At 49.1% G+C, this 27636-nt stretch overlaps 1 protein-coding gene across 1 annotated transcript; it reads right to left on the reverse strand.

Moving 5' to 3' along the window:
* Nucleotides 1-4886: 4886 nt before the first annotated feature.
* Nucleotides 4887-26234, reverse strand: FAM167A (family with sequence similarity 167 member A). The gene is made up of 3 exons (XM_061372211.1): nt 25815-26234; nt 16903-17442; nt 4887-7646 (listed from the first exon to the last, which is right to left on the reverse strand). Exons 2-3 carry the CDS (start codon nt 17278-17280, stop codon nt 7383-7385), a joined length of 642 nt encoding a protein of 213 aa, XP_061228195.1. The 5' UTR covers nt 17281-17442; nt 25815-26234; the 3' UTR covers nt 4887-7382.
* Between the last annotated feature and the right edge of the window lie 1402 nt (nt 26235-27636).

Consider the following 27636-nt stretch of genomic DNA (forward strand, 5'->3'; position numbering starts at 1 on the left):
ACAAAGCCTGCCTGGCTAATTAAGACACTTCTTAGTGAACAGAGCTGCTAAAAGGGAGCATACAAGAAATGGAAATAAGGAGGGAAAATGAAAGAAGAGTGCAAGTGCATGCCTGGGGTACTTAGGGATGAAAGCAGAAGGACTGAAAACCAGCTGGAGCAAAGACTGGCCAGAGATGTTAAGAGTAACAAAAAGGGGGTTTGTAAGTATTTCAACAGCATACTCCATGGAAAATGTGGGTTGATTGTTGGGGTGGGGGATAGCCTAACAATGGGTGATTATGGAAAAGGTTGAATGCCTTTTTTTGGCCTCAGTTTATATATGTCAGATTTGCTCCAAGCTTCTGCACATAGCAACAGCATTTGGGAAGGAGAACAGCCAACATTGCGGAAAAAAGGTTAAGAACTACTTAGTGAAATTAAATGCATTTCCATCCATAAGACTGGATGACATTCATCCCAGTGCTCTGATAGAGTTCTCTGATGTGATCATGAGGCTGTTGCCTGCCATCTACAAAACGTGTCCAGCCTCTGCCTCCCCACTGGGTGTTTCCAAGAGTTATACACATCTCAAGAAAGGGGAAAAGGACAATGTGAAGAGCTGTAGGGGTCATCCTCACCTTGGACCTAGAAAGATCATGGGGTGTGTCCTCTGGGAATTAATTCCTGGATATACGAAGAGCAAGAAGACAGGGACCCAGGGACTCCAAGCTACAGGACATGGAGTGGAGGCTGGTGTACAAGATGCTCTGCAGAAACAGATCAGGGTGAGAGAAACCATGCAAAAGAGCCTGCTTTTCTTCTTTGGTGGTAATGATTTAAATTGGTGCCAAGAAGAAAGCTTGCATTTCAGGGGTACAAAGAAACCACTTGGTGGTTCTGGTACTAAATCCTTCTCTTCTCTGCAAAAAAAAACCGAAAAAAAAGGAAGAAACCACAAACAATGGGAGCTTGCATGGGTCAGGAACCATTCCTAAGATGTAGTCTGGCTGTAGCTGCCCTGTTTTGTAGTTAATAATAAGGACGTGGCCAGATTTGTCAGTTGGCCTTTGGTCAGAGAGTGGGTCCTGGCTGCTGGTGAAGATGCAGCTCTTGGTGTTCTCATACATACCAGTGATTCTACCTCTGGATGGGAGGTTTGTATGGCGTGGATCAAGAAAACTTTGTCTGCACAGCCTAGGCTTAAACTTACACTAGAGATCTGTCCGTTCACAAGACTTACAAGTCATTAGTGATTGCTGCTTTATAAGAAAGGCTTATTGCACACTGTCCTGACTGTGCTTCTTCATGTGGTTGTTGCAGCTCTGTTGGTGAACTGATGAGAACCACGGACCCTCTTCTGTCCATGGGACCAACTGGTGTGGCGCAGACATGTTCATATGGTTAAATCCTCATAACCCAAAAGAGGTAGCTGCATTCCAGTTTGGGATGGTACCTGGCTTACATTAACTCCTGAGCCATAATTTCTTGCTTGCTTGGGTCAGTGCAGCTGTACTGGACCAACAACACGCCAGGATCATGCTGACAACTGAGCAGTCACAGATAACCTTTGGGAAACCCCATGCCAAAGGCGAAGCTTTCACTGGAATTGGCAGCATGGGAAAGGGCAGTCTAACAAGCTGCTGGTTTCACAGGAGGATTTAATAGCATTAAGAACTTGATCCCTCTGATTTGTTAGAAGCCTTGCAACCAGCTTCCAACCTTAATGCACCTGCAGGACAGGCTTTCATCCAAAAGCTCAGTCCCAGCAGCTTCCAGGGTGGCAAAGACATGCTGAGCATGTCAAAGCGCTCACATCTGGAAGTCCAGAAGGTCCTTGGCTGTACCTCAGGCTGGAGATGCACAACATGGGGCATCCTGCATCTCATTTTCCACCTTATAATCAGAGGATAATTGTTCTACCTACCTTTCTGTGGTGGTAGGAAGGAGATGAACTTTGCAGATCTCTGCATAGCACTGTTAGCAGAATTCCTGCTTCCTATTGAGCAGCCTCCCTGGCTACCCAGGTTGCAAGCTAAAGCAGTTGGGAGAAACTCCATCTGCCTCCCTGAGCAATCCCCATCCTAAAGAAACCCCCTTGTAGCACATGGCATTTTTGTAGCAACTCTTTCCTACCCTCATTGTTCCCAGGCAGAAGAGACAATGATCTAAGAATGCAAAGCTCCTGAAACCCCTCCAGAAAGCTGTGATTTATGAGCAGCCTGTTCCAACTGGCAGAGGGAAACCATCAGTGGAACAAAAACATTGTGTAATAGCCCTCCTCCTCCTGCTCCCCCCTCAAGAGGCAGGCAGGGAAGGGGGGCTGAGACAGACACCAAGGCAAAGGGCAGCAGAAAATCACTGGGAATCTTCTGCCACTATGTCAGGGCTTCGGCACTGCAGACCTCTCACATTGGCTGACCTGGAGAGTTTTGAAACACATTTTGATGCTGAAGGCAGTGACCAGGATGGTTTGATTGCCCCAGGGATTGGACCACAGGGACTCTGCACCATCTGCCTTTGCAAGGATGGGGCAAGTCCAGATCTCATCTGCTCTGAATGATGGAGTGAGTCCCTTGGTCCTTCCTCATAAAACAGGTTGCAAATATGAGAGATGAAAGCCTGCAATCATGAATTTACCCCAAATCTGATCACTGATTACCTTAAAATCCACATCCAACCACTGCAGCCTGGGACACAGCTTCACATGACTGAGTGTGGTCATCTGAGGCTTAGGGGTATTCTTTGCTTGGAGAGGGCAGGGAGGTGCTGGTGTTTTCAGCTTTACAGGTTTCCCAGGTACCACAGAGACCAGCAAGGATTTCGGGAGTGGTTTGCACATCTTTCAGTGTCATTTCTCCTTTGGGCTGCTGCATGGCTCCTATGGACGCCGGTTGGGTTGTAAGCAATACCCAAGGCGTGATTTCGCCCCGAGGTTTTGGGATGCTTTGCTCCCTTGTGTGTATGTCCTCAGACACAACACTTGGTTGTAAAATGTGCATCGAGGGAGGCGAGTCTGATTCTGGTTTTGGTGTGTAGCCTGCCACTTCCTCTTTGCAATCCTTTTTTATTCTCCCCCCCGCCCCGCCTTCTGTCTTCCTGATCTAAAATAAAACCCACTAACAGACAGTGTCAGTCTGTGAAGAGAAAACCACAAGGTGCTGGGAATACTCCAGCTGGGACTTTTCCATATATATTTTTTCCATATATATATATAAAAAGAAGCTAGACCGTGATAGCTGAAATACTGTGTAACAGAGGCAGTCTGAAAATTCTGCCTTTAAGTCAAACGTATCATTCCCCAGCATTCCTGGTGTAAATGGGACCTGTTGGGGCATTTCTATGGTATCTCAATTGAATTTCATGGAGGGTTATATGGACATTTGGGGGGGATGTCACAATAGAAATCACTCCCTGATTATACGATAGCACTTCCCAGTGGCAAAAGAGCGAGAAATGAGACACTCTCCTAGGAACAATGACCCTTTTCATTGTTGCTGCACTGGGGCTGTGACATTCGAGCAAGGTCTTGTCTATTAGTAGGTCGAGGCAGACCATGCTTGGGAGAGAAGCCAATTGACCCTAAGTTAAAATGTGTAAAATTGCTTTCTGCTTCCTCTTAAGTGACCCAAAGGAAGTCAGAAATCAAGCTGGGCCAATTCATATTTAACTGAATTCTTCGTGCTGAATAGTAAATAGAGGCTTGGGTTAATTAAAACTTCAGGGATTTGGTCTAGTTGGATAAATGTACAATACTCACTGAAAAAGAGGAACTGGAAAAGTTTCATTAAGGCTGTTTAAGAGAAAATATTTTGACTGCTCATTACAAAACAACTCATGAATAAAAATAAGGTGTTAAGGGCTTCAGTTTCTATTTATAATTTTGAAACTGTTTTAAGTTAAACATGACCAATTAAAATGCTAGCCTGATTCCCCCACATCCAAAATTTGCATTAAGGTTTTTGGAGCAAGAAGTAATATGAAATTTGATCTTCTAGTTAGCACGTAGAAATCTGTGGTCTTCCAGTATACCCAACTAAAATAACAATGCAGTTCATTATTCACATGGACTAGTCTCAAACTTTCTCTTTAATTTCAGTGAGGAACACGTCTCATTGCTGGGTGGCTGTGGACAACCCGTAAATCAACATCCAGCCGATCCCTGCTTCTAATATTTGGATCAGCAGCCACTGGTACTCCAGATGGAGATACCACAGTCTTGATTAGGTGTTCTACACATGTGGCCACATTAAAGGGCACTTTCAGGACCAATTGCAGAAGTGTCAAACTTAATGGCTACCAGCCTTTCACTGCAGGCATCATGGGTCACCTAGGAAAGGGGATGTGGCCATAAGCCACTTGCACTAGTAAAGGCACTCGGAGGCATGAATCATCTCACTGCAAACTGCTGAGACCAGGAGGCTCCTCTGTGGGAACTTGTGATGGGACCAGTGACCTGTACTTACATTTCTCAAGGCCCTCACAACCTTTGGATGACTTGTTTGTTTTAAAGTTCAACAGAAATCAGACATACTCCTACTTATATTTTTCCCTAGCCTGTTATATTTTGAAGTGCCTAGACCCACTTTTGACTCAGTGGCTGACAAACAAAACAGCTCCTCATGTAAAACAGTAGCGTTTTGGCTTTGTTTTCCATACACTTTTTCCCAAATACATAATAAATGCTCCCACCTTAGTTTTTCCCCATCTCCTCCAGACTGCAAGGTGGAGCAGCAATTACTGATGAAGCTGCATCAGTAATTCTAACCAGTGATGCATTTGGGTACAAAAACTTGACTGGAAACCTTGCACACCTATAAACCTTGAGCACACAAGACTTGTGCTTCCCCGACCTCTCTCCAGGCAGAGCTGGAGCCATTGAACACAGTGAGAGACCAGAGGCAGGAATCAATACAGACATAATTTTATGATTAAAAAATTGTGCATTTGGACAAACAGCTGGCAGATACAACCATCCCTCATCCCACTTAATGCAGAAAATATGTGTCTGGAACCCAGACGTCTGATACTTCTAATGCCACATATAAGGAACTCCTAAGACTGTGCTTGTACTAACCTCCTGCATTCGACTACCTGACAAGAGCCCAAAGGCAGGTCCACCCTTTTGTTGGCTCTAACTGATCCTAGAGAGAACTAGCCTCCCTCTTCCAAGGCATTATTTTTACTGAAGAGTTGTCATTGCTATCTTTTAATCAAAAAAGCCTCCGAAAATCAACATGTGGGACATAAATTGATTTCTTTTCATTAAAAAAGTAATCAAAGAAGAATTTTAATGAGATTTTCCAGACATCCATGGGGAAATAAGGCTATTTCTCTACTACTGTAAACACAACAATGTCGTGGCTGGTTGTCTTGTCCAGAGGCTAACTGACACTCTGGCCACAACCCTATTGAACCTTTGCTACCTGGGCAGCACCAGATTCAGCACCCAGGCATGGCACTGATTAACTTACTGGTATAGATAGAGCTGCTGTGCCCCAAATACCTCCTTCCTTAGAAATGATACCCAATGAGCTTTAAAGTGGAGGGGGAGGCATCACTGAGGGCTTACATACTATGGGAGACAGAGGACTGAACTCAGTTCCAGAGCCCCCTACCAGTTCCCCAGCCCCATGCGGCTATGAACATCTTCATGATGTTAGTTTGTTCCTCCTGTGGAGACAGACGAATTATTTGTCTTCTCTGCATTGACCTAAGCTCCTTGTGAAAACCCCAAGTCTCGATGCCTCATTGCAACTTCCCAGGCATGGCAGAGTCTCATTAATTTCTGGTTCACACCACATACGAGAACAAAGACATGGGGCCACCACTCTACCTCCTGAGAGAGGCATCCTGTGGGCTCACATGCACACACACAAAACAACTTATGCACACACACAGCTTACAGACACAGTCAGGTACAGGCACGTCAACACAGCCACACAGCTTTCAGCTCAGTGCTGACTTGCATCTCCCGCTCATCCCCAGGGCTTGGGCTGGTGCTGCATGGACACAGTCACGTTCACCCAGCCACAGAGCGCTGTGCTTGGGCATGTGGAGGGGAGCAGAGCTGGGCTGGGGCGATGAGTTGGGAGATTGTACCACTCTGACATGGTCAGGAGTGGCGCTGGCACAGGAGGAAGAGCCTACAGGCACCCAGGCTTGGTCTAGTCAGACTGCTTTGGGTGCCAGGTGCCCCAAGACCTCTTGAGTCCCTGCCCTTGCTGGGCTGCACCATGGGTGTCTCTGCCCTCTGTGCCATGCAGAGGCAAGTGTGCAGCTATGTGCACAAAAGGCAAAAATCTATCTCATCCATCTGACATCCTACGAAGCAGAGAGGGAATCCCGTGGGTTTGCTGCAGGTCCGAAGTTCATCACAGCAATATTTCTCCCTTTAATTTTATAGTCACACTTTACATTCATCACAGAAAAGTCCCTTTTCTCCTCTCCTCTTCTGATGGATGTGTGCTGCTACAGAGGATCCGGGATTTGCTGGTGCTGCTGTTGTGGTAAAGTCAGCCTGCGGTGATTTCTCTCATATGAGATGTCTTGGCGGTAAGTTACCTTCTTTGCCTTACTGCAGGGGTAATCACATGGTGTCTTGTGGCCACTGCTGACAAGAAGATCATAATCGTATATTGCTCTGGTTATAACTTCTAGGGCACACAAGCTACTTCTGGCTGGCTGGAGTCTCTATACAAATGTGTCCATGATCTGCCCATAATCTATACCACAGGCAAAATGAAAATAGAGTACACTGGACTCAATGGAGCAAGTCAACAAACACATCTTCTCACCAGTTCCTGGGGCTGCATACCATTTTACCCACTATCCCTTCCCTGCTGGGAGGGATCCTTTCCGCTGGCAATTGGCTTCCACCTGAAATAGCCCCATGGACCCCGTGTTTGGGCCAGCAGAGGCTGAGGATTGTTGCCTAAGGTGACATCCATGGAGGAGAGTGATTTATCTTCTGAAGAGGCAGCTCTAGCCTGGGGGAAGGTAAAGGGGAAAGCAAAAGGGATTTTGCTTTACTTTGTGGCTGATCTTTGACTCCTTCCTGTGATTTTTGGCTACAACCAACCACACTGGAGCTGCGTTGTCTTAGTAACTGTGTGGGGAAGAGAACGGACTTTGCAAAGGAGCAGCCTAAGTGCACATCTCGGGTTCAGATGCTCCCCACACATCCCTCATACAGGATTTGTCTTCTCAATGAGCATCTCTGGGCCATCCCAGTGTGCAGCTCCACTGCTCTACCCTGCCACCAAGAGCCAGCTGTGGGTACCCTGTTTTCTCCTGTTCCCTCTGGTCCTCTTTGGCCTCTTTTCACCCAGCTGCCAGGCAGAGAGAGCCGTGGCTCTGCCCAGTCTTCTCTTTCTCCCCCATCCTTCCCTCTTCTTCCCTCCTTCAGCACAGCGAGAACCGCCGGGAGTTGATGTTCATCTTGGTGACCCCGATGAGCTTGAGCGGCGTGGAGAGGCTGAAGGAGCTCACAAGGGGGAAGTCACAGAAGAGGTCAGCGAGCTCGTCCCTCTCCTCCAGCTCGTACGTGGCGTCGTTGAGCATGCGCTGGTGGAGGTGGCAGGTCTGCTCGATCTTCAGCTTGTTGATGTCGCTGCGGAGCCGCATGAGCTGCCTCGCCAGCTGCTGGTCCTGCAGGCGCATTTCTGCCTGGAACACAAGACGGAGGGTGGGGAGAGAAGAGGGTATTGGCAAGGGAACGTCAAATCTGGTCATCGCGATACCATGATATCAGCTCCCAGACAGTGGCCGCGCTAAATCACCAGAAATGAAACTCTGTGAGAGAGGCTACACCATTGGAAAGAACTGGGAGGGAGATAAGCATCTTCCAAGCCAGCAGTGCATCCCTGTCATATACCAGCTCAGGATGGTGAATTATCAGCTCTCAGGAAGTCTGTGCCTGCTCAGGTTTTTCAGGAGTTAAAGCCAGCCATGCCAAGGCTGTTGGCTTGGGTACCTGTTCAGAGCAGGCTTCAGCACTTCCATCTCAACCTTAAGCAAAGCTTAAATTAATTTTGCCCATAAGGGAGCAGCCACAGAGAGAAGGAGCAATTAGAGGTGGAAAGGACCAATTAAAAGAACCCCAGAGAACTCATCCCCAAATACTTGGCTCATGTTTCCAGCCTGCATAAATCAGGGCTGGTTCATGACACCCGGGAACATAGGCCTCCACATCCCCCATGGCTTATATGTGAAGGAGCTCTTGGGATGGGACATCCACAGTTTCGCACAGGAGTGAGAACAATTATCCTGCAGGCTAATGAGCTAAGTGTTTTGGAGGGCTTTTTCCTCCCTTAGCACCTACCTTTGGAAAGTGGAGGATTCAGAAGCGATGAAAGAAAAGAGCTTGGGGTTTGGTGTTTTTTTTTTAATTTCAACTTATAATAAAGCTGAAAATTCATGGCCACAGGTTACTGGGAGTGGTGATGGAAAGAGGTGAATGTTTGGTGCAAGGATCAGCCTTTGTCTGGGGAACAGAAGCAGGCAGAGCTAGAACAGCAAATGCCGAAAGCACAATCCCTACTTCTCACCCCCCATCCCTCCTCACAGAAAAGCACAAGCCATGTAAACTGCAAAGAAAAGAAGGTGGTGGGAGAGAATCCGAACAGCTCTGAGCAAACCTTGTGGCTTAAATCTCTGTAACTGCTAGAAACAAGGAGGGAAAAAGCCTGGAATACAGTCCTACATCTCCCCTAATGTAATATCCTACCTCTTTCCCTGTTGCCTCCACCTCAGGACATGAACTGGCACTGGAAGAAGCCTCTTGGAAGCAAAGATCCTGATTTTTATTTGTGGGTTTGTTTTCTTTTCCTCCCAGGGGCTTCCTGGGTAAGTCCTGTCCTTGCTGAGTTCTCAGTGCATGAGATGATGCCCTGAGCTCACTTCAAGCTGCACAGTGGAGCTGCCCTGAACCCAAATCCATCATTTAGGTCACTCCTTTGACTTGCATCACTGATTTCTCAGCTCCCTGTGGTTTGAATGAGAAGCTCAGGAACAGACCCAGACTACATCTATATTCATATGATAATATTAACTGAATATATTTAATATTATTTAATATATTCTATATTATTTAATTATATGTTGAATGTTATTTATTATATTAAATAGCACATTGCAACAAAGTCTTCCTCTCTGCTCAATTGTGAGCAAGGTCCTGGCATCCTCTGAGCTGAGATCAGCTCTCACAATCCCAAGCTATTCCCCACAGGCACTCTTCAGGAGTTAACATAGAGGGATTTGTCCTCTGAAGGCATTTGGGTTACAACCCCCTTGTCTGGATTTTAACAGTGTGGATTCAGCCAGACCATACCAGTTGCCTCCAGGCACAAAACCAAACTGTTTAGTTTACAAGTACAGAGGTAGCTCTAGGGGTTGGGGGTAAATTTATTCCTGATCTGGTGACTCATACATAAAGCTGCATAAGGGAAGGGAGGAGGGAAAATTCCCCTTGAGAAGCTCCACAGGTGGCTCTGGTATTTCTGCATGAGGCTTTTTTGATGCCTGATGCATGGGCTGCTACAAGGATGTGAACCACAGCAATCTCAGGATTGCTCTAGCTTGTGGCATAATCCCTCCTCCTCCAGGCAATGCCTCCAAAGACATTTGGATCACCCCTTCCAACATTTTCAGTCTCACAGCGAGGTGGAGCAGCCACCCTAGGATGTTGAAGAGCTTGGGGGGAAGCCTCGCTCTGCTCCAGCTGTTTTCTGCAGCTGTCAGGAAGCCCTTTGCAATGCTGTGCTCAGAGCCTACGCTGAGAGCTGATGTGTGTATAGGGAAAGTTAAACCAAGCCAAGCAAGGCTTTTCTCAATCCTGGACCATGGAAACATCTGGAGGACCTTGCCTAGTGCTCTCAGCCAGTGACTGGATTCCAGCTTAGTTGCCTGGAGAGGGTACGGTCACCTTTTTACCAGTCCCTGAGCGAATCTCTTTTTCTGTCTCAGGGAACTTCAAATCATTGGCAGAGTTGTGGCCATTTGCCTCCTTCAAAAAAACACTATTTCCTTGTGGACCTCATAGCCTGTGCCCCCAGCAGAGTAACGCCACTGGGCAGGTTTTTCTTCTCCCATCTCAGTTGCAACGAAAAAAAACCTCCTCATTTTGTTGATATTTTTCCCTGCTTCACAACCACTGCTGCGCCTTGACGTTTTATCAGGAAGGTGATCGTGGGCATTACTGAACTTACCCGTGGTCATTCTTCCTTGTCAGTTTATCAAGATACATGAGAAATATCAACAAATGCTTTCAAGAATGTGGGATTAAAAAAGTCACCACTGCCACAAAGGGTTTAAAAATTAATTACAAGGCCATTGTGGAGGGGGATGTGAGTTGGTGGTTGCTGTTTTTCCCTTGTGAGCCAGCTTCCACTTTTTCACCTGTTGTTGCTTCCCCTGTCTTTTGAGGAAGCTGTCGTGATTTCATGCAAGCTGGAAGTCGAAATCCCTCCAGGACATGTCCTTTGGGTGCTCCATCTCCACTCACCCTTCCTTCCCTCCATCAGACTTGCTCACCCTGACATCTACCGAGCCAGCCACACGGCCTGCTGGCCTGCCTGTAAGGTGGGAGCAACATGGCATAGAGCAAACCCACCACCCATCTACACTGATCACCTAGGCTGTGAGACTGTCTTGGATACAGCTGTCTCTTGTCTGTGCTGCTGGCTGAATGGGGAAGCAAGGCTGACCAGTCAGATGTGCGCTATCAGTCTCTCACTCATCCCACTCATTAGGGCTTGGCTTGAGGTGCAAAACCCTGTCCCTCCTCCATGGACTTGTCCCATTAAACCTTGCTTTGTTCAAAACCAGCCAGAATATTAGCATAATTTGGGTCAGAATCCAGAAATCCTCATTCTCCTTTCCTTTCCGAAAGGCTCCACAGGAGTGTCAGAAACATTCAATCTGTCCCATGCTGAGGAGCCAGCCATTGCTAGGAATTATGAATGATCACTCTTTAAAAGGAGCACTCTCCGGTCAGCAGAGCTCCACAAAGAAATAATGAGATTACAGGGCCCGCATCACAGGAAGCCATGGGGTTTTCAGTTTACACAGTTCATCTACAGGGCCAGTCACCACAAAGTAACTCAATGAACCAGTTATTCTGTGTGGGATGACAGCATGATCCCACACACTCTGTGTCATGTCCTGGGGAAACCCATAGGGAGCACCCAGCAGAAGCCATGCATTTTGATTCCTTCAAGTCTCACACGCCAAATGAAGGAAGAACCTTAGGTATGTCTTGCTCACACCAACCACTTTTTAACCCCCCAAAGAGCTGCCTTTCATCTGCATGATTGAAGCATGCTGTTGGGATGGACAGGCTGACAGTTTCAGGTCCTCCCTGGCAGAGGAGCTATTGCAACTGCTAGACTGAATCACAAAGCTGGTCCACAGGATACTATGAGCCCACAAAGGATTTTCTGTTTGGAATGAGCCTCTGAGTCATCCAGGGATGTTTAATGTAGGGGAGGGAGATAACAGACAGGGATGCATCCTTGCCTGTTGTCCAGTCTCAGTAGCCTAGTCCAGACTTGTCTTCAAGTTTGCCTTATCTATTTGGTCAGACAGGAAGACCCACTGCCAGTGGTCCACCTATGGGGGGATGCATCAGCAGAGAGCAAGTACCCCATGACATGGAGATGTGGAGCCCTTTGGGACCTCTTCCCAAAAGAGAACTGGACCACGGACAAAGTCTTAGTCTGTGGTCCATGAAGTTCAAGTCTGTAGGGAAGTGGCTGCTCCCATGGAACTAGTCCTTCTGATTTCCAAAAGATCAAAAGAAACTTAAATCTAAACTGGTGCTTTCCGAACTACATGCAGCCACTTGGATTCAAGCATGAGGAAGCACTGGCCAGTTATCAGGCCCTTACCAAACACTTCAGAGAAGTAGTTAAGTGTGTGTTTTGATCTGAGACTTCATCTTCAAAGGTGTTCAGATGCTACCCTGCTATGGCTATTTTTATATACTCATGCCCTTATACTGCAACCCACAGCCCCAAATGAGGTATCTCATCTCCTTCTCTACTGCAGGGCTACTGAAACCCTGGCACAGGTTGCCCAGAGAAGCTGTGGCTGCCCCATCCCTGGCAGTGTTCAAGGCCAGGTTGGATGGGGCTTGGATCAACCCGGTCTAGTGGAAGGTGTCCCTGCCCGTGGCAGAGGAGGTGGAACTGGATAAGCTTTAAGGTCCATTCTGGCCCAAACTATTCAGTGTTCTATGCACTTAACAGTAGAGATGACCCCGCTCTGGTCCTTTCATTGCTTTAAATACAAATACAGAGAAGTCCTTCAAGGTTCTGCTACGTAACAGAGGACTCCCAATGCAGGACAGTCTCCACCACCATATCCATTCCGTACACTCTTCCTACTCTTCACCTCCCAACAACCACAGAGCAATATGCAATGAGACTCATGTCAACACTATTTTGGTGCTGCATCATTGTTTAAGTTAATTTAAGTACTTATTCAGCCAATATCAGTACCCTAAAAGGAGATAATAGTGGTTAATACTCAAGTGTCTGATGAACAGGGCATGGGTGTTCTATGTTTTTCCCAGGAGAATGCATCAGGCATTTGTGTCCCTCTTCAAGAGTCTTGCCTGCATTCTGGCTCACACACCTCAGATTTCAATGCCAAACACTGGTGAATTTGAGATGGAAAAAGCATTTTCCTACTCGGACAAAGTCAGAACTGTTCCAAGATGTCCCAGTTCACAGCTCTGTTCTTTAACCACATTTAAGAGGAAGAAGACTTTGAGGGCTTAATTTTAGAACTCACAAAACCTGTCATATTTCAAGAACAAAGAGGAAAGCGCAGTCTGACCACTCTGATCCTTGGGTCTGTCACCATACCCTAGCTGGCGATGGCTCTGCTTCCAGCATTGATGAAGAGCAGCCACACTTGACAGTGGAAAGGCAAACACGAAGGCAAAGAAGAGGCAGGAGGAGTTGGGGAGGGAAGTGCTGCAGCCCTGAGGCGGTTCAGCACATGCTGAGTGCTGCAATTTGCTCCTACACCTACACAGAGCCTCTCAGCGCAAAAACAAGAGCAGGAATTTGCATGGCTGAATAAATCAGCTTCTCAGGGCCAGATTCTCAGCAGGTCCCATCTGACGTGGCTGGCTGGAGCTCAGTGGGCATATGTCAGTCCTATAAAGCAGGGCCAGGACTCGATGTGCAGAATCAGGTCCTGGGACAGGTCATGTGGGGTAAAAGACCAAGAACAGCAGATGCACAGTAAGACCTTGGATTTGTCCTTCACTTCTGAACGTGAGGAGCCTCAACCTGCCAAAAGCTGAACCCAAGCAGACCCTGGAGACACAGAGGCAAATTCCTTGCAGCATGGAATCATAGAACTTTAGAGCACCAGGTTGGAAGGGACCTCAGGGGCCATCTGGTCCAACCTTTCTAGGCAAAGCATGACCTAGAGTAGATGATGTGTTTTGTGTGGAATGGGAGTAATCATTCAGATTTAACAGGGAACTTTAATTTTGAAGCTAGGAACTTCTGGACTATTAATTCCCCACACAACTAACCCATGCCGTAGCCTGTTCTATACCACCATGGCCAGGGACATGCATGGGCATACAGATACTACTGAAGTCACTTTGCCATCTCTACTGGCTTCGGCTGGGATAGAGTTACTTCCAAAATTGGGTGATCCCATACAAATTGTCTGTTGGGAACAGTCCCCAGCATGTGCAGACTCCTGAAGCTCTAACTGCTTGGCAGGGTGCTATCTGGTACAAGCCAAAACCATGCTGGGGCCATGCTATTGAAATAACCCAGCCTAAACATGCTGGTAGCTGTGGTGAGAGTTGCACAGCGTGAGTGATGGAGCTGCACACATTCAGTAAGGACACTGGCTGGTGTACTTCTTTTCTGGACAGAAATCTCTGCATTCACCAGCTTTTGCCATTTCATTGGATAGATGAATCCTGCATATCCCAAATCGACTTCTCATGAAGGACTGTGTAGAGTGGGGGAGAATTCACTGTGCAGCAGAGCACAGCATGACAGAGGCAGATTTCACCTCAGTTATGACTACTGGATCGTTTAGCATAACCTTCAGAAAGCTGCCCAGGATACTCAACACTTGCTTGGGTCGCGTGGTGCTCCCAGGTCTATGGTCTCCTATGTTAAATCAGATCAGAAGGATTGATCTCCCACATAGGGTGACTTTACCCAAGCTATAGATCGCTGGTGTCCTGCCTGGCTGCCCCAAGCAGGGTGCTGTCTGAGGGATGGTGCCCTTTCTGGCCTTTACTCCTGCCTTAAATAAATACATACACTTAGGCATAACCATATCCTTCTATGAAGCCTTCCTGACAGCTTTACTATCACAGTATGTGGATAAACAAGGAAAAATCCTAGCAGTGTTGGAATGTGTGGACGCTTGTTCACTTATTTGCAAAGAAACGGGGCTTCACCCTTGAAATGTAATGTGAAATGCATTCTTTTGTTCCAGCACCCTGTGATGCGCTGGCCTCACTGTGTTCTTGCTGTTCGCTGGCAGCTCTCACCCAACAATAGTACCTCCAACATAGCTATTTAACTGTGTGGTCAGTCAAATACATGCTCTCTTTTTTGGGAAACTGTTCTAAATTACATAAGTCACGTCCAGATCCAGAAAAGACTGGTATAATTATGAGGCAAGAAAATAGAAAGTGAGGAGCAATTAGGGTTTGATTTGCCCTTTTTCTTCTTTAATTTAAAGTTTCAGTTTTCGTCAGACAGTGGTTTATATACCACACCCCAGTCAAAAGGGTAGAATCAGACTCCGAGACAATTTATACTTCCACCATGGGCAGAAACTGAAAGAACAAATCTCTTCAAATCCAGGGCTCTGAGAAGGAAAATCTGCTTCTTACTGCCTGGGCATCTTGAGATTTGGGATTTACATCAAGTGTGATGTGAATTTAAGATTGCATCAGAGATGCAAGCATGGGCCCAGATTCAGGTCTCAGGTCTGGAGATGAGATTCCCAGAGAGCTGAGTGATTTTTAGGAGATCAGCTCAAAACTCTTCCTAACAGTCCTGGATTCCTGAAAGCACTGCAGCTGCCTTCTGAAGCCATGGTCCTGAGAAACGGCGCAAACACCACAACTGTGACATCCTGAACCACCTCTGTAAGTAACTTCTCCAGGGACCAATCTAGCGGGGCGAATACAGTAGGAGCACCAGAAAGGTGAAAATAAATACTATCTGAAACAAAAGTTGCAAAACTATTACTCATTGTTGTGCACAAGAAGTTTTCCTCAAAGACTTTCAGTGCTTATCACAAGCAAAATGTGCACAGGAACATTTTCACAAGTGCATCTGAACTGCAAGTGATGTCCCTGCCCCTGGGGATGCTGCTGCAAATGATGCCACTGTCAATACAGTTGCAAATGCTGGTAGGACTCACAGGCAAGCTTCCAATTAGCCACCAGAAACAAACACCAGAGTTTTGTCCAGTTATGTGTGCCAAACAATAAAGACTTTTCATTCCAGTGAGGAGAAGGGAAGGAAGTGGGGCCTTGGTGTCTGCTTGCTCATACACTTGAAGAGCACTGGGGCCTATTCTCCAGCCTTGGTCCTGTCATGTCCATTCTATTGACCTCCTGTGGCCATCAGAAAAGATGTGCTGTATCCACGCTTCCTTCTGGGAATGACCCCTACACTGTGCTGGCTCCTGAGCTGGGTTGGAAACTGTTTCGAACAGCACTAGTTGGTCCAGGCCAGATTTGTGCCAAAAACCATGACAGATAGCAACACAACATCTAGAAGATGCATTACAGCACCTATACACTGGCTCTGTGAGTTTCCCTAGCATAAGTGTAATTTTAATACATGTAACATTTTTGTCTTCTTTTCCTCTCTGTGAAACTACTGATTCATAACTATGAGAAATAAACGTATGTGTAAAACTGGACCCAAGGCTGGCATGGGAGGATGACAGAAATGTAGACCAGCTTCTAATGAAGCAGGAGCCAACAATGAACCTGTAAAAGCTGAGATAAGGTTCTGGCATCATGCATACAGTGGAAAAAGGGATATTAGTTGTTAGGTTTTACATGGTCAGCACAAGGGGATGCCACAACAGTTTGAAACAAAAGGAAGCACTTGGTCTCACCATGCAGAAATGACCTGGGGGAAGCACAAGAACTTGGAATCTCCTTCTTTGGAGACATTCAAGACCCGCCTGGACACGTTCCTGTGTAACCTTATCTAGGTGTTCCTGCTCCGGCAGGGGGATTGGACTAGATGATCTTTTGAGGTCCCTTCCAATCTCTAACCTACTGTGATACTGTGATACTGTGAACTTACAGAGTGTTATGAGTTAAAGAAAAAAGGGGGAATTAGGCAAACACTCTGAGGTCAGATTCACTAATGATAAACACAATGGTCAGCATAGAGCCTCGCACTGAGGGAGTTCCTAAACAGCCACAAGGTGCAAGAGCAGATCCAGGGGATGGATCTAGACATGTTTCCCCTCTTACTGCCCCAAAGAAGCATCTAGTGTGATACCCACAGGAGAAGTGCTGTTACACCAGCGCTGCCCCTGTACCCATGCTGTATTCATACCTGTTGCATTCATCTGAGTGTTGAGATGTAATTAGAGAAGCAGGGGACGGGGAAAACTGCAAACAAGTCTTAACTAGTACAGGCAACTGTTTCACCGTGGGATGCTGAGACTGGCTCAGCTCCTCTAAGGTTATGGATGCTCTGGCACTCATCTTTTCCCTTCCTGGGGCTGCTCCTGCCAGCCACAGAAAATGCAGTGATTGATTATTGCCTTTTCACCTGGGCATGTGAACAGGTAGGTAGGAACAAGGCAGGTAGGAACAAGGAGTCACTTGTTTCCTCATTCTTTATTTTCCCTCTTGATTAAGTGGGTGATATAAAAGGGGCAGGAAACCACTTACCAGTTCCTTCCTGAGCCACGTCAAAGCTTCATCGATGTTCTCAAAGCCACCTATTCTCCCTGAGGTAAGAGTCACCTTGTCCTGCGCAGGGCTCCCATTGAGGTGCAGCTGCACCTTCCTCAAGGGGACAGTCTCTCCCATGGCCTTTTTGGCTTCAGCTGTCTCTTCCTCCTCCTCTCCCGCTGGCTGAGGACTCTTCCATGCCTGCTCCTCCAGCTTTGCCTTCCACTCCAAGTAGGAAGGGCGCCTGGTTTCCAGTCTTAGCTTCTCTGTCAATGCCTTGAGGGTCCTCAGGTGGTCATCAGGAGGAGCAGCACCTCCAGAGCCAGCATCCATACTGTCCAGCACCTCTTCTATTTGGATTTTGGGTAGAGACATCCTCTCTGGGAGTCAAAAGGCATAGGGGTGGGCTGCAAAGGACCAGGAATGGGAAACCCTCAAGGTTTGACCAGGTATCACAGTGTCAAACACAGCTCCTCAGTGGACAGCCAGAGCAGTGGTAGCTCCCGCTCAAGCACCACGTTGGCCTTGGATGAACACCTAGAAGAAAAAGAGAGGGTTGGTTTCCAGTTTGAGAGGGAAAAGGGAGTGAGGAAAGAGACAGGAGGGAGTGAGGGCTTTGGGAGAGGCACGGTGCCAAGGTGCTCCTGGGGAGTGTTACCTCACCTCAGCTATCTGACTGCTTTTGGGGCAGGAACAGACAGGCTCTGGCTTTTAGGGAAGCTCTGGTTACCAACATCTCCAATCTTAACTTAGGGGGCCATGAAAGGGTTGCCAGGGACGGCAGGACACATTCACACAACCAGACATCCTCAGAAGGCAGCAATGGCTGTTGCTGGGTGTTGAGGTACCTGTGCACCCTACTTTGCTGATTTCCTGGCTGGGAAGCCTGCACCTTTCCATTTGGGCAAAACAGGGCCAGGTGAAGTTGGATTGAGTCAAGTGGAGGCCACAAAGATGCTCTAGGGGCTGAAGAATCTTTCCTATGGAGACAGGCTGAGAGAGCTGGGCTTGTCCAGCCTGGAGAAAAGAAGGCTCCAGGGAGACCTTTGACTTTCCAGTCCTAAAGGGGACCCCATGTTTTACAAACCTCTGTTTTGGTTTAGGTTTGCTAAGACACCAAATTGCAGCCATAACATTCAGCTCCCTCCTGTCGATCAGGATCAGGGCAGGATCATGTTCCCAGCCAAGTGTGGGAGTAACCACTCTGGATTCAGATTCCTGTGCTAAGGGAGACTTGAACTTGAGGTTTCCATCACTGGCCACGTCCAGTCTGCCCATGGGAAGGGTCCCAGTGGTCACCTTGAAAACATCCTTGTAGAGGACTAGCACAGCGGGGCCAGGAGCTTCCTCCCTGCTTCTTCTCATGCCACCACGTGTGGATTCAGGGAAGCTGTGCCCAAAGCTGCTCTACCAGACCATGGGACCTGCAGCGACAGAGGACTCAAACAACTCTGCAAGAGTTTAGCTCAGGCTGCTTCTGCATTTATTTGAGGGTAAGCTCAGAGACTTTCTCAAGGTCGTATGCTCATCTATGGCTGAGCTAGGAATAGATTCAGAGCTCTAGTCTACACAGCAAACACAAAACAAATACCTCTTTGCATGCCTGGTAACATGCCCAGAAAGACCAGCCAGGACGTATGCAGCTTTCTAGCAGGATGCACTGAACCACAGCACTATGAGTTACTCAGCCATTCTGCTCCCGGCTATTTGCGCCCACAAAGACGCGTGTAACTCTGAAATCCAGACCATAATTATGCCTCTTGGACCTTTTCAGTAAGAAGATTCAATTTAAAATAAACACCGTCAGAGAGCAAGATTTATCCCACAGTTGTGAGCAGGCACATGAGCCGAGCGAGGAGTTGATAATATACACACAGACAGTCTGGGGGTGGAGAATTAGTCATGTTGTGGTCTTGTTCCTGCTCTTATTTATGTTAATGAGAGTTTTACGGTGAGCGGGAGCAAACACAGACGCTATATCAGGTTGAAGCCAACAGCTCTCATGCTTGTAGCAGCGACAGTTTTCCTTCTTCTGTTGGGAAACAGATTGTATTGGAGGGGAAGGCAGAGGGATGCCCTATTGGAGAGTCAGGCCCTGCACCAGCTCTTGCACAGATGCTCTGCAGAGCTGAGGACATGTCGATGAATTTCACTTGTCTCCAGCTCCAGCCTACTGAAATCAAAAAGGGAAAACACCCAATGGCTTTAAACACCTCACCTCTGAGCTTTATTCATGACCACTGAGATGGAGATTGCTGGGGGTGTCCAAAACCAGCAGCCCAATAGGGTCTGCTGCAGCTCCAAACTGCAAGATTTGGTAACTCCTTGCAAAGACCGTATTGTTATTGTAAAGCCGACTTTTCCAAATGCCACAGCTACAAACCAGAGCCCTCACAAACTCTTCTGTGCCTTCAGCATGCACAAAATCCTCAGGGTGGAAAAGACTCCTGCTGTTTGAGCCCCGGGTACAGCTCAATTAACATTTATAGCATGGACCATAAAAACAGGACAGCAGTTTGGAGCATCCCTTTTGTCACAATGCCACTGCTGTGTCTCCTTCCCCAGCAGCTTTGGAAGAGCATCCCAGCAGCTTTGGAGGGAGTTGTGTTTTCTGTCCTAACAGCGGCATCAATCCAACCCATCCTTCACCTCCTCCCCAGTGTAACAGGAAACTTCTCACTCACTCTGTAGGGACATCCCTAAATAGCCATGTCTGTTCCCCAGCCTTTCCAAACTCAGAAACGACAGGAAGGAGTGGCTCTAATTTCCTATCAATACCTTGGACTTGGGTCAAAGACCTCCTGTGGAAAAAGGGATGTGAAAGCGGTAAGCGTGTGAAAAGTGTCTGTATGCAAGGCTGTAATACAAACCTGTTTGCAGCCTGGGAGCTACCTAATTCCCAGGAACAAACCTGGCCTCTGGCTCAAACCAACAGACCCCAGCCTCCCTGCCCCAGGCTCAGTTTCCCCCTAGGATGGCCTGTGCAAGGGAATGTAAGTAAGTGATTAACCCTTGATTTATCCTCTTTCTCACACTTGCCAGGCTCAGGAACATGCCTCATTAGGGGAAACAGTTTGGCAGCAAAATGGGGTGAGGGTCTGCTCCCACCTCCCTAAGACCCTTTTTTGCTCTGGCCCTTACATGAATCCTAGCAATGCCAAAGGCACAGGACACATCAGGTCACTGCAGTGACAAGAAAAACTGTAATTTCTTTCTTGGGTTAGGTTTCCATTGGCAAAGTCAGCTTAACTGACCTATTCTGCAAGCTGTAAGGCAAAGGAATTAGCAGAAGCACATGTCCAGGATGGAGAAATAACAGGATTGTCAACGTGGATTGTGTGTGAAGTTCTACTGTGCCAAGACTCAGGGAGCTGGCATGCCCTGAGGCTTGGCTTTTGCATGGCTGCAGGTCAGCAGCGCAAATCCTGCTCTCTCCTATGCCAGCCACACCTTGTGAAGCTCACGGTATGCCCTATCCTCTAAGAGATCAGGTCCAGCAGCACGATCTACTACCACAACTGTAGCCATTCCAATCCGGAAGCAGATGCAGATGTGTTCCATCCCACCCCTCTGATATCCCTGCCCATACCTTAGAGCAGGGGGTCAGGAGAGCCATGTGAACATCCCCTGATAAACCATGTATGATGGGGTAAGGAGGCAAGCAGAGGGGTGTGAGAAAAGCTTTGTGTTATCATCACTGATGATGGAAAACAATGAATTCAGATGCTGCTTGCTGTCAAAAGGGAGATTGTACAAAATTATGCCTTCTACCCTGCGGAGGTTTTATGTGCCTGAGAAGTTTTATACATCTGTACCTTCCCCATCAGCTCTCTGTGCCCTGGTCAGCTTTGCACATAAGGCATTCATGAAGCAGCACTGATTGCTGTGTACCGGGCTAGCGCAGCACAGGTACAGCCTGATAAATTCAAGGCTATAAATAAGGGCACACCGTACTTTGGAAGGTCACACTCTGAGGAGCAAGAAGTCTAGGAGAAGAAGGGGAAAAAAAGAAGGGGAAACACACAGGATGGAAACAGGAGAGATAAAGAAGAATAAATCAATCAGCCAAGGTAGAGGTGTGGGGAGCAAACTATTCTTCTCCCTTCACTATTCCTGGTGGACTTCAGCTTACTGCAACACCATTTTTTATTGCAGAGGAAGAGCAGTGATTGTAAGAGTCTATATTATGCTGCTCATCAGTCTCCAAGAAGACAAAAAGCCCCAGTATGAGACAAAGTCGAGGCTGAGGGAAGCCCTTTTGCAGGGTGAAGAGGTGCCCACGGATGAGACCTACAGCATGGGGTAAACAGGGCAGCCTGTTCACCAGGGTAAATGGTTTAGCCTGTTAATGACCTTCAAAAATCACTTCAGCCCCTTTTATGCCTCAGTTTCCTCTCACTGAGTAGGCAATTCATGCAATTGGTCTTCAAGGGAAAAGCTCCGAGGATCTTCAGAGATGTACAGAATTCACCTCTGGTATCTTGAGATCCCCCCATCTCATCTGAGTGCCCATGTTTTTGCTGTAATTGGTACAGGGACACCCTCTATGATCCATGGAGTTTGGGATGCAGTTTCCCTGACCATTTGCAGGCATCTGCTCCAAGGCTTTGCATCCTGGAATAGAAAACCCCAGAGTAAATTACACCTGCTTATCATCATCATCGAGCTCTGCAGGTGCCAGTGGAGGACCCTGTGCTGGGAAGAGTGGGATGAGGAAATACCAGGATGCACCAAGAGGTGGGGGGTGGTACACAGAATGCATATGCCATGCAGAGAGAGCTGTGTTTGCTTTCCTTCTCAGCACAACAAGCAGACAGACAGGAACGGGGTGGGGACAGCTGACCCGCTGAAGGTCTGCAGCAGGTTGCCAGTGGGGCAGGGAGGAGGAGATGCCTGTGCAAGGAGGTTGCCATAGCAATGGAGTAAAGGAGGACTGGCTGCAGCACGGTGCTGGATGGAGGCTCCTGAGCATCCTCTGGGCAGCAGAGATACTGAGGCTCTTGGCAGCGGGTGAGAAGAGAGACCCATCTAGGTCATAAACAGTGCAGCTCCTTGGAGCTGGTGGTTCTCTTCTGGGGAGGCTGCACGTGAATCACTCTTTCCCATGCCAAAATGACTCGGGAGATAGCTGCTGTGCTGTGCGGGCTCTGGTGAACTCAGGCTTTTCCTCACCCTGGGGTTCCTTGCCACAGCCCCCCAAGCAGCATGGCTGCATCATGCTGCTGTGCACAAGGTGCTTACAGAGACCAAACAGCTCCCCCAGCCAGCCCACTGAGCCGGAGGAGAGACAACCTTCCTGCATTACATTATCCAGCACATGGCCACCCAATCCCTTTCTGTAGCACCTGAAACTGCTCCCGCAGAAAACTGATCTGGTTCCCAAATGCTTTTCTCACCTATCCCAAAGTGACCTTCAGCCCCCCTCCAAAAAGAGAAGACTCCAGCAGCCTAAAGATCTGCCTGATCCCGAAGCCAGGACTCCCTCCTGAAATGTGCTGTCAGGATCAGGTGCTCTCTGCCTGCTCAGAATGGCTGGGGTAGGATGGAAGGGGGTCCATGTATGGCTGCAGAGGTTATGTCAGAGCCCTCTGCCCATTTGACACAGTGCCCATGGAGACCTCGTGGCCACACTCATGTGGTCTGTAAGCTTATCCCATCCTCTAGGGGCAATATAATGACACTGAAGGGACCAAGTTGAGCATCACAAGCATGGGTGCCTGATGACCCTATCTTCAGGCCTCCTTGCAGGGCTGCCTATGTTGGCTGTGTCCCTTCACATGCACATAGACCTGACTTCCAGCCTAATACCAGACAAAAGCCCAGAGAGGAGATCAAGTCTATATCCCTGGGCTGATCCAGATTGTAATGCCCTTGCAGGGGTTTGGAGAGTTGGTCACAGAAGTGCCCCATGCAGCGAGCTGAGATAGGGGTACAGCACCTATATTAATGGGATCCTGAGTGCACCTCGATATTCCTGTCCATTTACTACCATGAACAAACCCCCATAAGATCTCCCAGACAGCTCAGATGCTAAGGTGAGAAGCTGGGAAACAACCACTCCTGCTGCTTCAGCCCTTTGGATGTGCACATGGCATTCACAGATACATGGAGGAAAGAGGGAGGAAGTGAGGCTTTGCACTCACGTATTACCTGGCATGGAAAAGGGTTCACCCTGGCCTGTCTTTTTGCCCAAATAACCTCCAGGAAGAACCCTAAGCACTGCAGTGCAGGGGAGAGCATCGGGGGTCTGCAGCAGGAGGAGTGGAGCAGAAGCACCGAGATAAGAGAGGACCAGTTTGCACTCCCTGCCCTCAGGTACTTCCCCCTGGCTAACCTCCAGCATCACTAGCAGATGATGAGCAGATGATGAAACAATCTGTTTCAATAAATACATCTGTACATTCCTGCCTACCTACATCTGATCTTTCCTGCGTCCCCTGCACAAAATCAAACCGGCTCCTTGCGAGGAATGCTGCCTGCTTCAGATGGACCCTAGCAGCTCCATTTTCAGACCAGCTCCACTCCCACTTGGTCAGCATATTTCCAGCAGTTGTGTTGAAATCCTGCAGGAAGATGGGCACCACCAGATACTTGGCATTCCTATAAACCAGTTTTCCAAATGAGTGGGAAACATTTGCAGACTGGGAAGCTGGATGCAGTCAATGCTCTCAGCCCACCAGCCAAAACCAGGTATGATTATTCTTAGGGATTAAGCAGCAGCAGCAACAACAAGTTTACATTGCTCTTGGTGAAGACACCCTGTCCACCCTAGTCATCTGATAAAGCCTGTTGAGGTGAAGGGAGCTATGGATTATGGACAAAGGTGGCTTCATCATGCACTGCCCCAGGATCCTAGCAGGCTTGGGGACCTAATATTGGAGGTGACACACCTAACCTGTCCCCGGAGATGTCCCCAAAGGACCCATGGCTTTGCACAGCCAGTTCCTTCCCTTATCTTCCTTGCTGCCGCCCCAAGCACAGCCACATTTCGGCAAGGGAAGAGCAGGCAGGGATCTCTTCCTGTGCAGCCAGGATAATGCAAAGGTCCTTGGGAATGAGCCAGGCCAGGCTGAGACCTGCTCTCTTCCCAGGAGACCAGCACAGGGAGCTGTTTTCCCCTGGATGCAGCATGGAAGGCAGACGGGTGTGTTTCCAGGCAAGAAACAACACCTCTTTCTGCCTTTACTGGGCTTCATTCTGCCCGGCACTGAGCTCCCCCCTGCAAAGACAAGCGCCAGGGCCAGCTCCGATTGGAGACCCCAGGGCTCAAAGTTAAAGAGATCCAGGGAGCGAGGTCAGCCCTGCGGTGATCCCCTAATCCCCTTTACACGCTCCCTGTCCCATCCAATTACCCGCCTTGGGGGCTGCCCGAGCAGTGCTCGCTCACCCTGTGCTCAGCCCTGCCTTCTCCCCGTGCTGAGCTGCACTTTATTTAACACGGTTGCAGACAGAAAGCCTCAGGAAGGCTGCGTTACTGTGAGGATGCTTATTTCTGCTTTTCCTTTCTGCAGTGTCCCTGCTATGTTTTGCAAACACCTAATGGCTGCGGAGCTATCGCAAGCCCGGAGCCTGGGAGAATCCGCATTCCTCCCTTGCTTGGTTTCTGTGTTGAACAGATCCCCCCATGAAGAGGTACCACTGCAATAGGCAGTCAAAAGCAGGGGAGACCTGAGATGCAAATAACAGTGACAGCCCCGCTACGCTGAAATGATGGCTGGCACAGAGAAAACCCACAGCAGCCAAAACAGGCTTGTTCCCACTGGGAAGTGGAGAGTGCATAGGATACGGGGGATAAATAGACAAAGCCAAAGGAATCAGCTGGACACAGCTCCTCGCTGGAAACAAGGCACTTGGTTTTCAACCATTTTAACCCCCCTCTACTGAGGTCCCTGTTGTAGAAAAGCTCTGGAGGGCAGAGCAATACCAAATAACACAGAGAGCATCACAGGGAAATAGGGAGGGATCTCCTTGGCCCTGTGCGGGTCTCTGATATGGGAAAGGTGTCAGTGTGCACAGGCTGGGGAGGCTGCAGGCTGCACGATGTGGGTGCAGCGGTGTGCACCTCACTGGGGCGTGCTGGTTGGGGCTGCATGAATGCTTGTGCTGGAAGGGTATTGTTTTAGCAAGTAGCCCCAGGCTGTTACAAAGGGCTCTGAAGAAGTTCTGGGTGTTTTGATTCCCCCCCGCAGCTCAGTGTTAACGTGAGCTGCAAGGGCCAGACCTGAGCAGGTGGAAACCTGCTCTGCTCAGCACACCGTGCCTGCTTCAAAATCCAAAGGTAGCTACGCCCTGTGAGGCCACCACGCTCCATCCCATTATGTCTGCACTGCACGAGCCAGCAGACCTTAACAGGGCTCTCAGGGAATGGGCAGAGGGTGCAACAGGTGATTGTCCCAAAACCCGGATAGACTCTTCCCTGTTACACCTCATCCACTGCAGGGAAATCCCCATGAAGGTGGTGGGTACACCCTCACTGCTCGCGGATGGGAGCAAAAGATAAAAGCCTCGTCGTAAAGGAGGACTCTGCCCTGATTTCCAGCCAGTCCCAGTCAACGGGAGCCACCATGCTGGCCATCTCCAGGGAATCTGGCAAGGCAGGAGGTTGTGATTGCGGGGGGGAGGGGGGGGGGAGCATGCAAGCCCCCAGCCCATCCATGCCGCAGCCAGCACTCCAGACCCCAGTGCTGAACTTCACGGTGCATGGGATCCCATCACCCCCAGCCCGTTGCTCCCCAGGGACCCGGTCCGTGCTGCCACCCCTTTCCACAGGGCTAAAAAGGCCAGGGTTCCCCTCTAGCACCGGGAATTCCGCAGACAGGTCGGGTCCTGGGCGCAGCGCGGTGTCCCCAGGGTGGCCGTGCTCCCCTCCAGCCCCAGCACAGCCAGGGTAACGCGAGCAACAAACTTACCGGGGCCGGAGTCAGCGGGAGGATGGCACGGACATCTTGGCTCCCTCCTTGCGCCGCGGGTCTCCGAGCTGGTGTTTGCAGAGCGGTGCCACCAGTGCCTCCAGGAGACGGCCTCATCCTCCTCCCTGCCTCGCTTCAGAAAGCTGTGTGTGCCTCTCTTCTCTCATTTAAGGGACTCTCCCCCCCCCAGCGGTTGCGTCAGGCCTGTTGCCTGGAGACAGGCGAGCTATTCCAGTTTGAGCTTTTCAGTCCAGGGCTCCTCTCTCTCTTTCATTCATACCACCAAGCCCTCAACCCACCTCCCACCAAGCAATAGCCCTGGAGAGACCTGAAAGGGAGGAGCTGCACAGCCTGGGTCCTAAACATCCTCCGACACCAGCACCCAAACACGGGAGGAGGGGGGAGCGATGCTGCCGGCGCGGGTATCAGGGATGAAGGGGTGCTGTGGAGGGAGGCTTGCAGGAGATGCTGTTGTGCTCCCAAAGGAGCCTTCGGTTCTTCCCGACACAGACCGGGCTGGTGTCCCTCCTGCGGCTGTTCCCGCTGCATGCCACGGAGAGCTATGAGCCCTGCTGGGGTCTGCTGGCACTCGGGAGAGCTTTGGGATAACGTTTTCCAGATGCCACCACTTGTCCAGGGGTCAGCGTGTGTGTGTGGAGGGGAGTTTTGCAAGGCTGCATCAGCATCTCCGGGAAGCCCTAGGGTGGGTATCCGTGGGCACTGTGGCTAGTACCCTCCTGCTGACACCATCCATCCCCAGACAGAAACCAGCGCAGAAACCAGCCTTTGGCTGTCTTTTGGCCTGGGAAAGCGCCTGTTGCTCCCACGGCTCCCTTGGTGGGGCTAGAAACCATTTTCACTGCTTCCAGGAAGGGTCTGATAGAGGCATATGCCCCAGCTGCTGGCTGAGCTGGGGCCAGAAGCAAAGGCAGGGAAAGGGGGGGTTTCTTTCCTTCACTAGAAGATGAAGGTTAACCCCTTTATGTCTGGGAACAGCTCTCAAAAGAATCCCCACATGCAGCTATTGCACATCTGGTGTCTCAGAACCACCACTGGCCATGTTTGTGAACCTGGGGGTGTGAAGGGTTAAGTGTTGCCAGCCGACACCTAGCCATCCAGGCCCCTTCCCACATTCAGCTTTTGTGAGAGAAACCCCCTTGAAGCCTCCATTTGTGGTTTTTTACCTTTCTCTTCTCCTGCCTAAACCATCCCTCCTCTCCTCCCTGGCATCAGGGAGAGATTTACAGCCCTTTTTGGACTCTGGCATCCCAACAAGGGCCTTACAAACCACAGCACAGGGTTGGGATTTCCCTTCAAATGCCAGACAGTGGGGTGCTCCTGACCCCCCCACTAATTTAGAGGCTGTGCCTGTAAAGCACTGAGCACAGGGGGAGCGGGCACCTGCGAGATGCAGCAATGCAGATTCAAAGAGTGCAGAACATCACTTTCTGATGCAAAAGTACTTCCAATGCTTTCATTTATGTTCTTTTGCTTTGCCAGCACCCTTTTTTGTCAGATTTTAGATATGCATATGCAAGCTCAAGTCTGGTGATCAGCTCTTACTGTGCTGCAAGCAGGCACCCCACGGCTTGCACCGCCCTTCCTGGGGATGCTGGCAATGGAAAGGGACCAAGGAGATGGAAGAGCTGTTGCCTTCATGCTAAAACCATCTGACGCTGATCTACAGCTGCATTTAAGCTCTTAGCAGCAATTGGGTGGTTCAGCATTTCCTGCAACACCTCATCAAAACAAAATCTGGGTCTGTGCTGTTGAACCGAACAGTGCCAGGGAATGGGGATGGGCACAGGACACAAAACCCTGG

This window comes from Neopsephotus bourkii, unplaced genomic scaffold (genome assembly GCF_033783945.1).
Source record: "Neopsephotus bourkii isolate Nb327-2 ecotype Australia unplaced genomic scaffold, CSIRO-AGI_Nbou_v1 NB_1600, whole genome shotgun sequence".
Taxonomy (NCBI): domain Eukaryota; kingdom Metazoa; phylum Chordata; class Aves; order Psittaciformes; family Psittacidae; genus Neopsephotus; species Neopsephotus bourkii.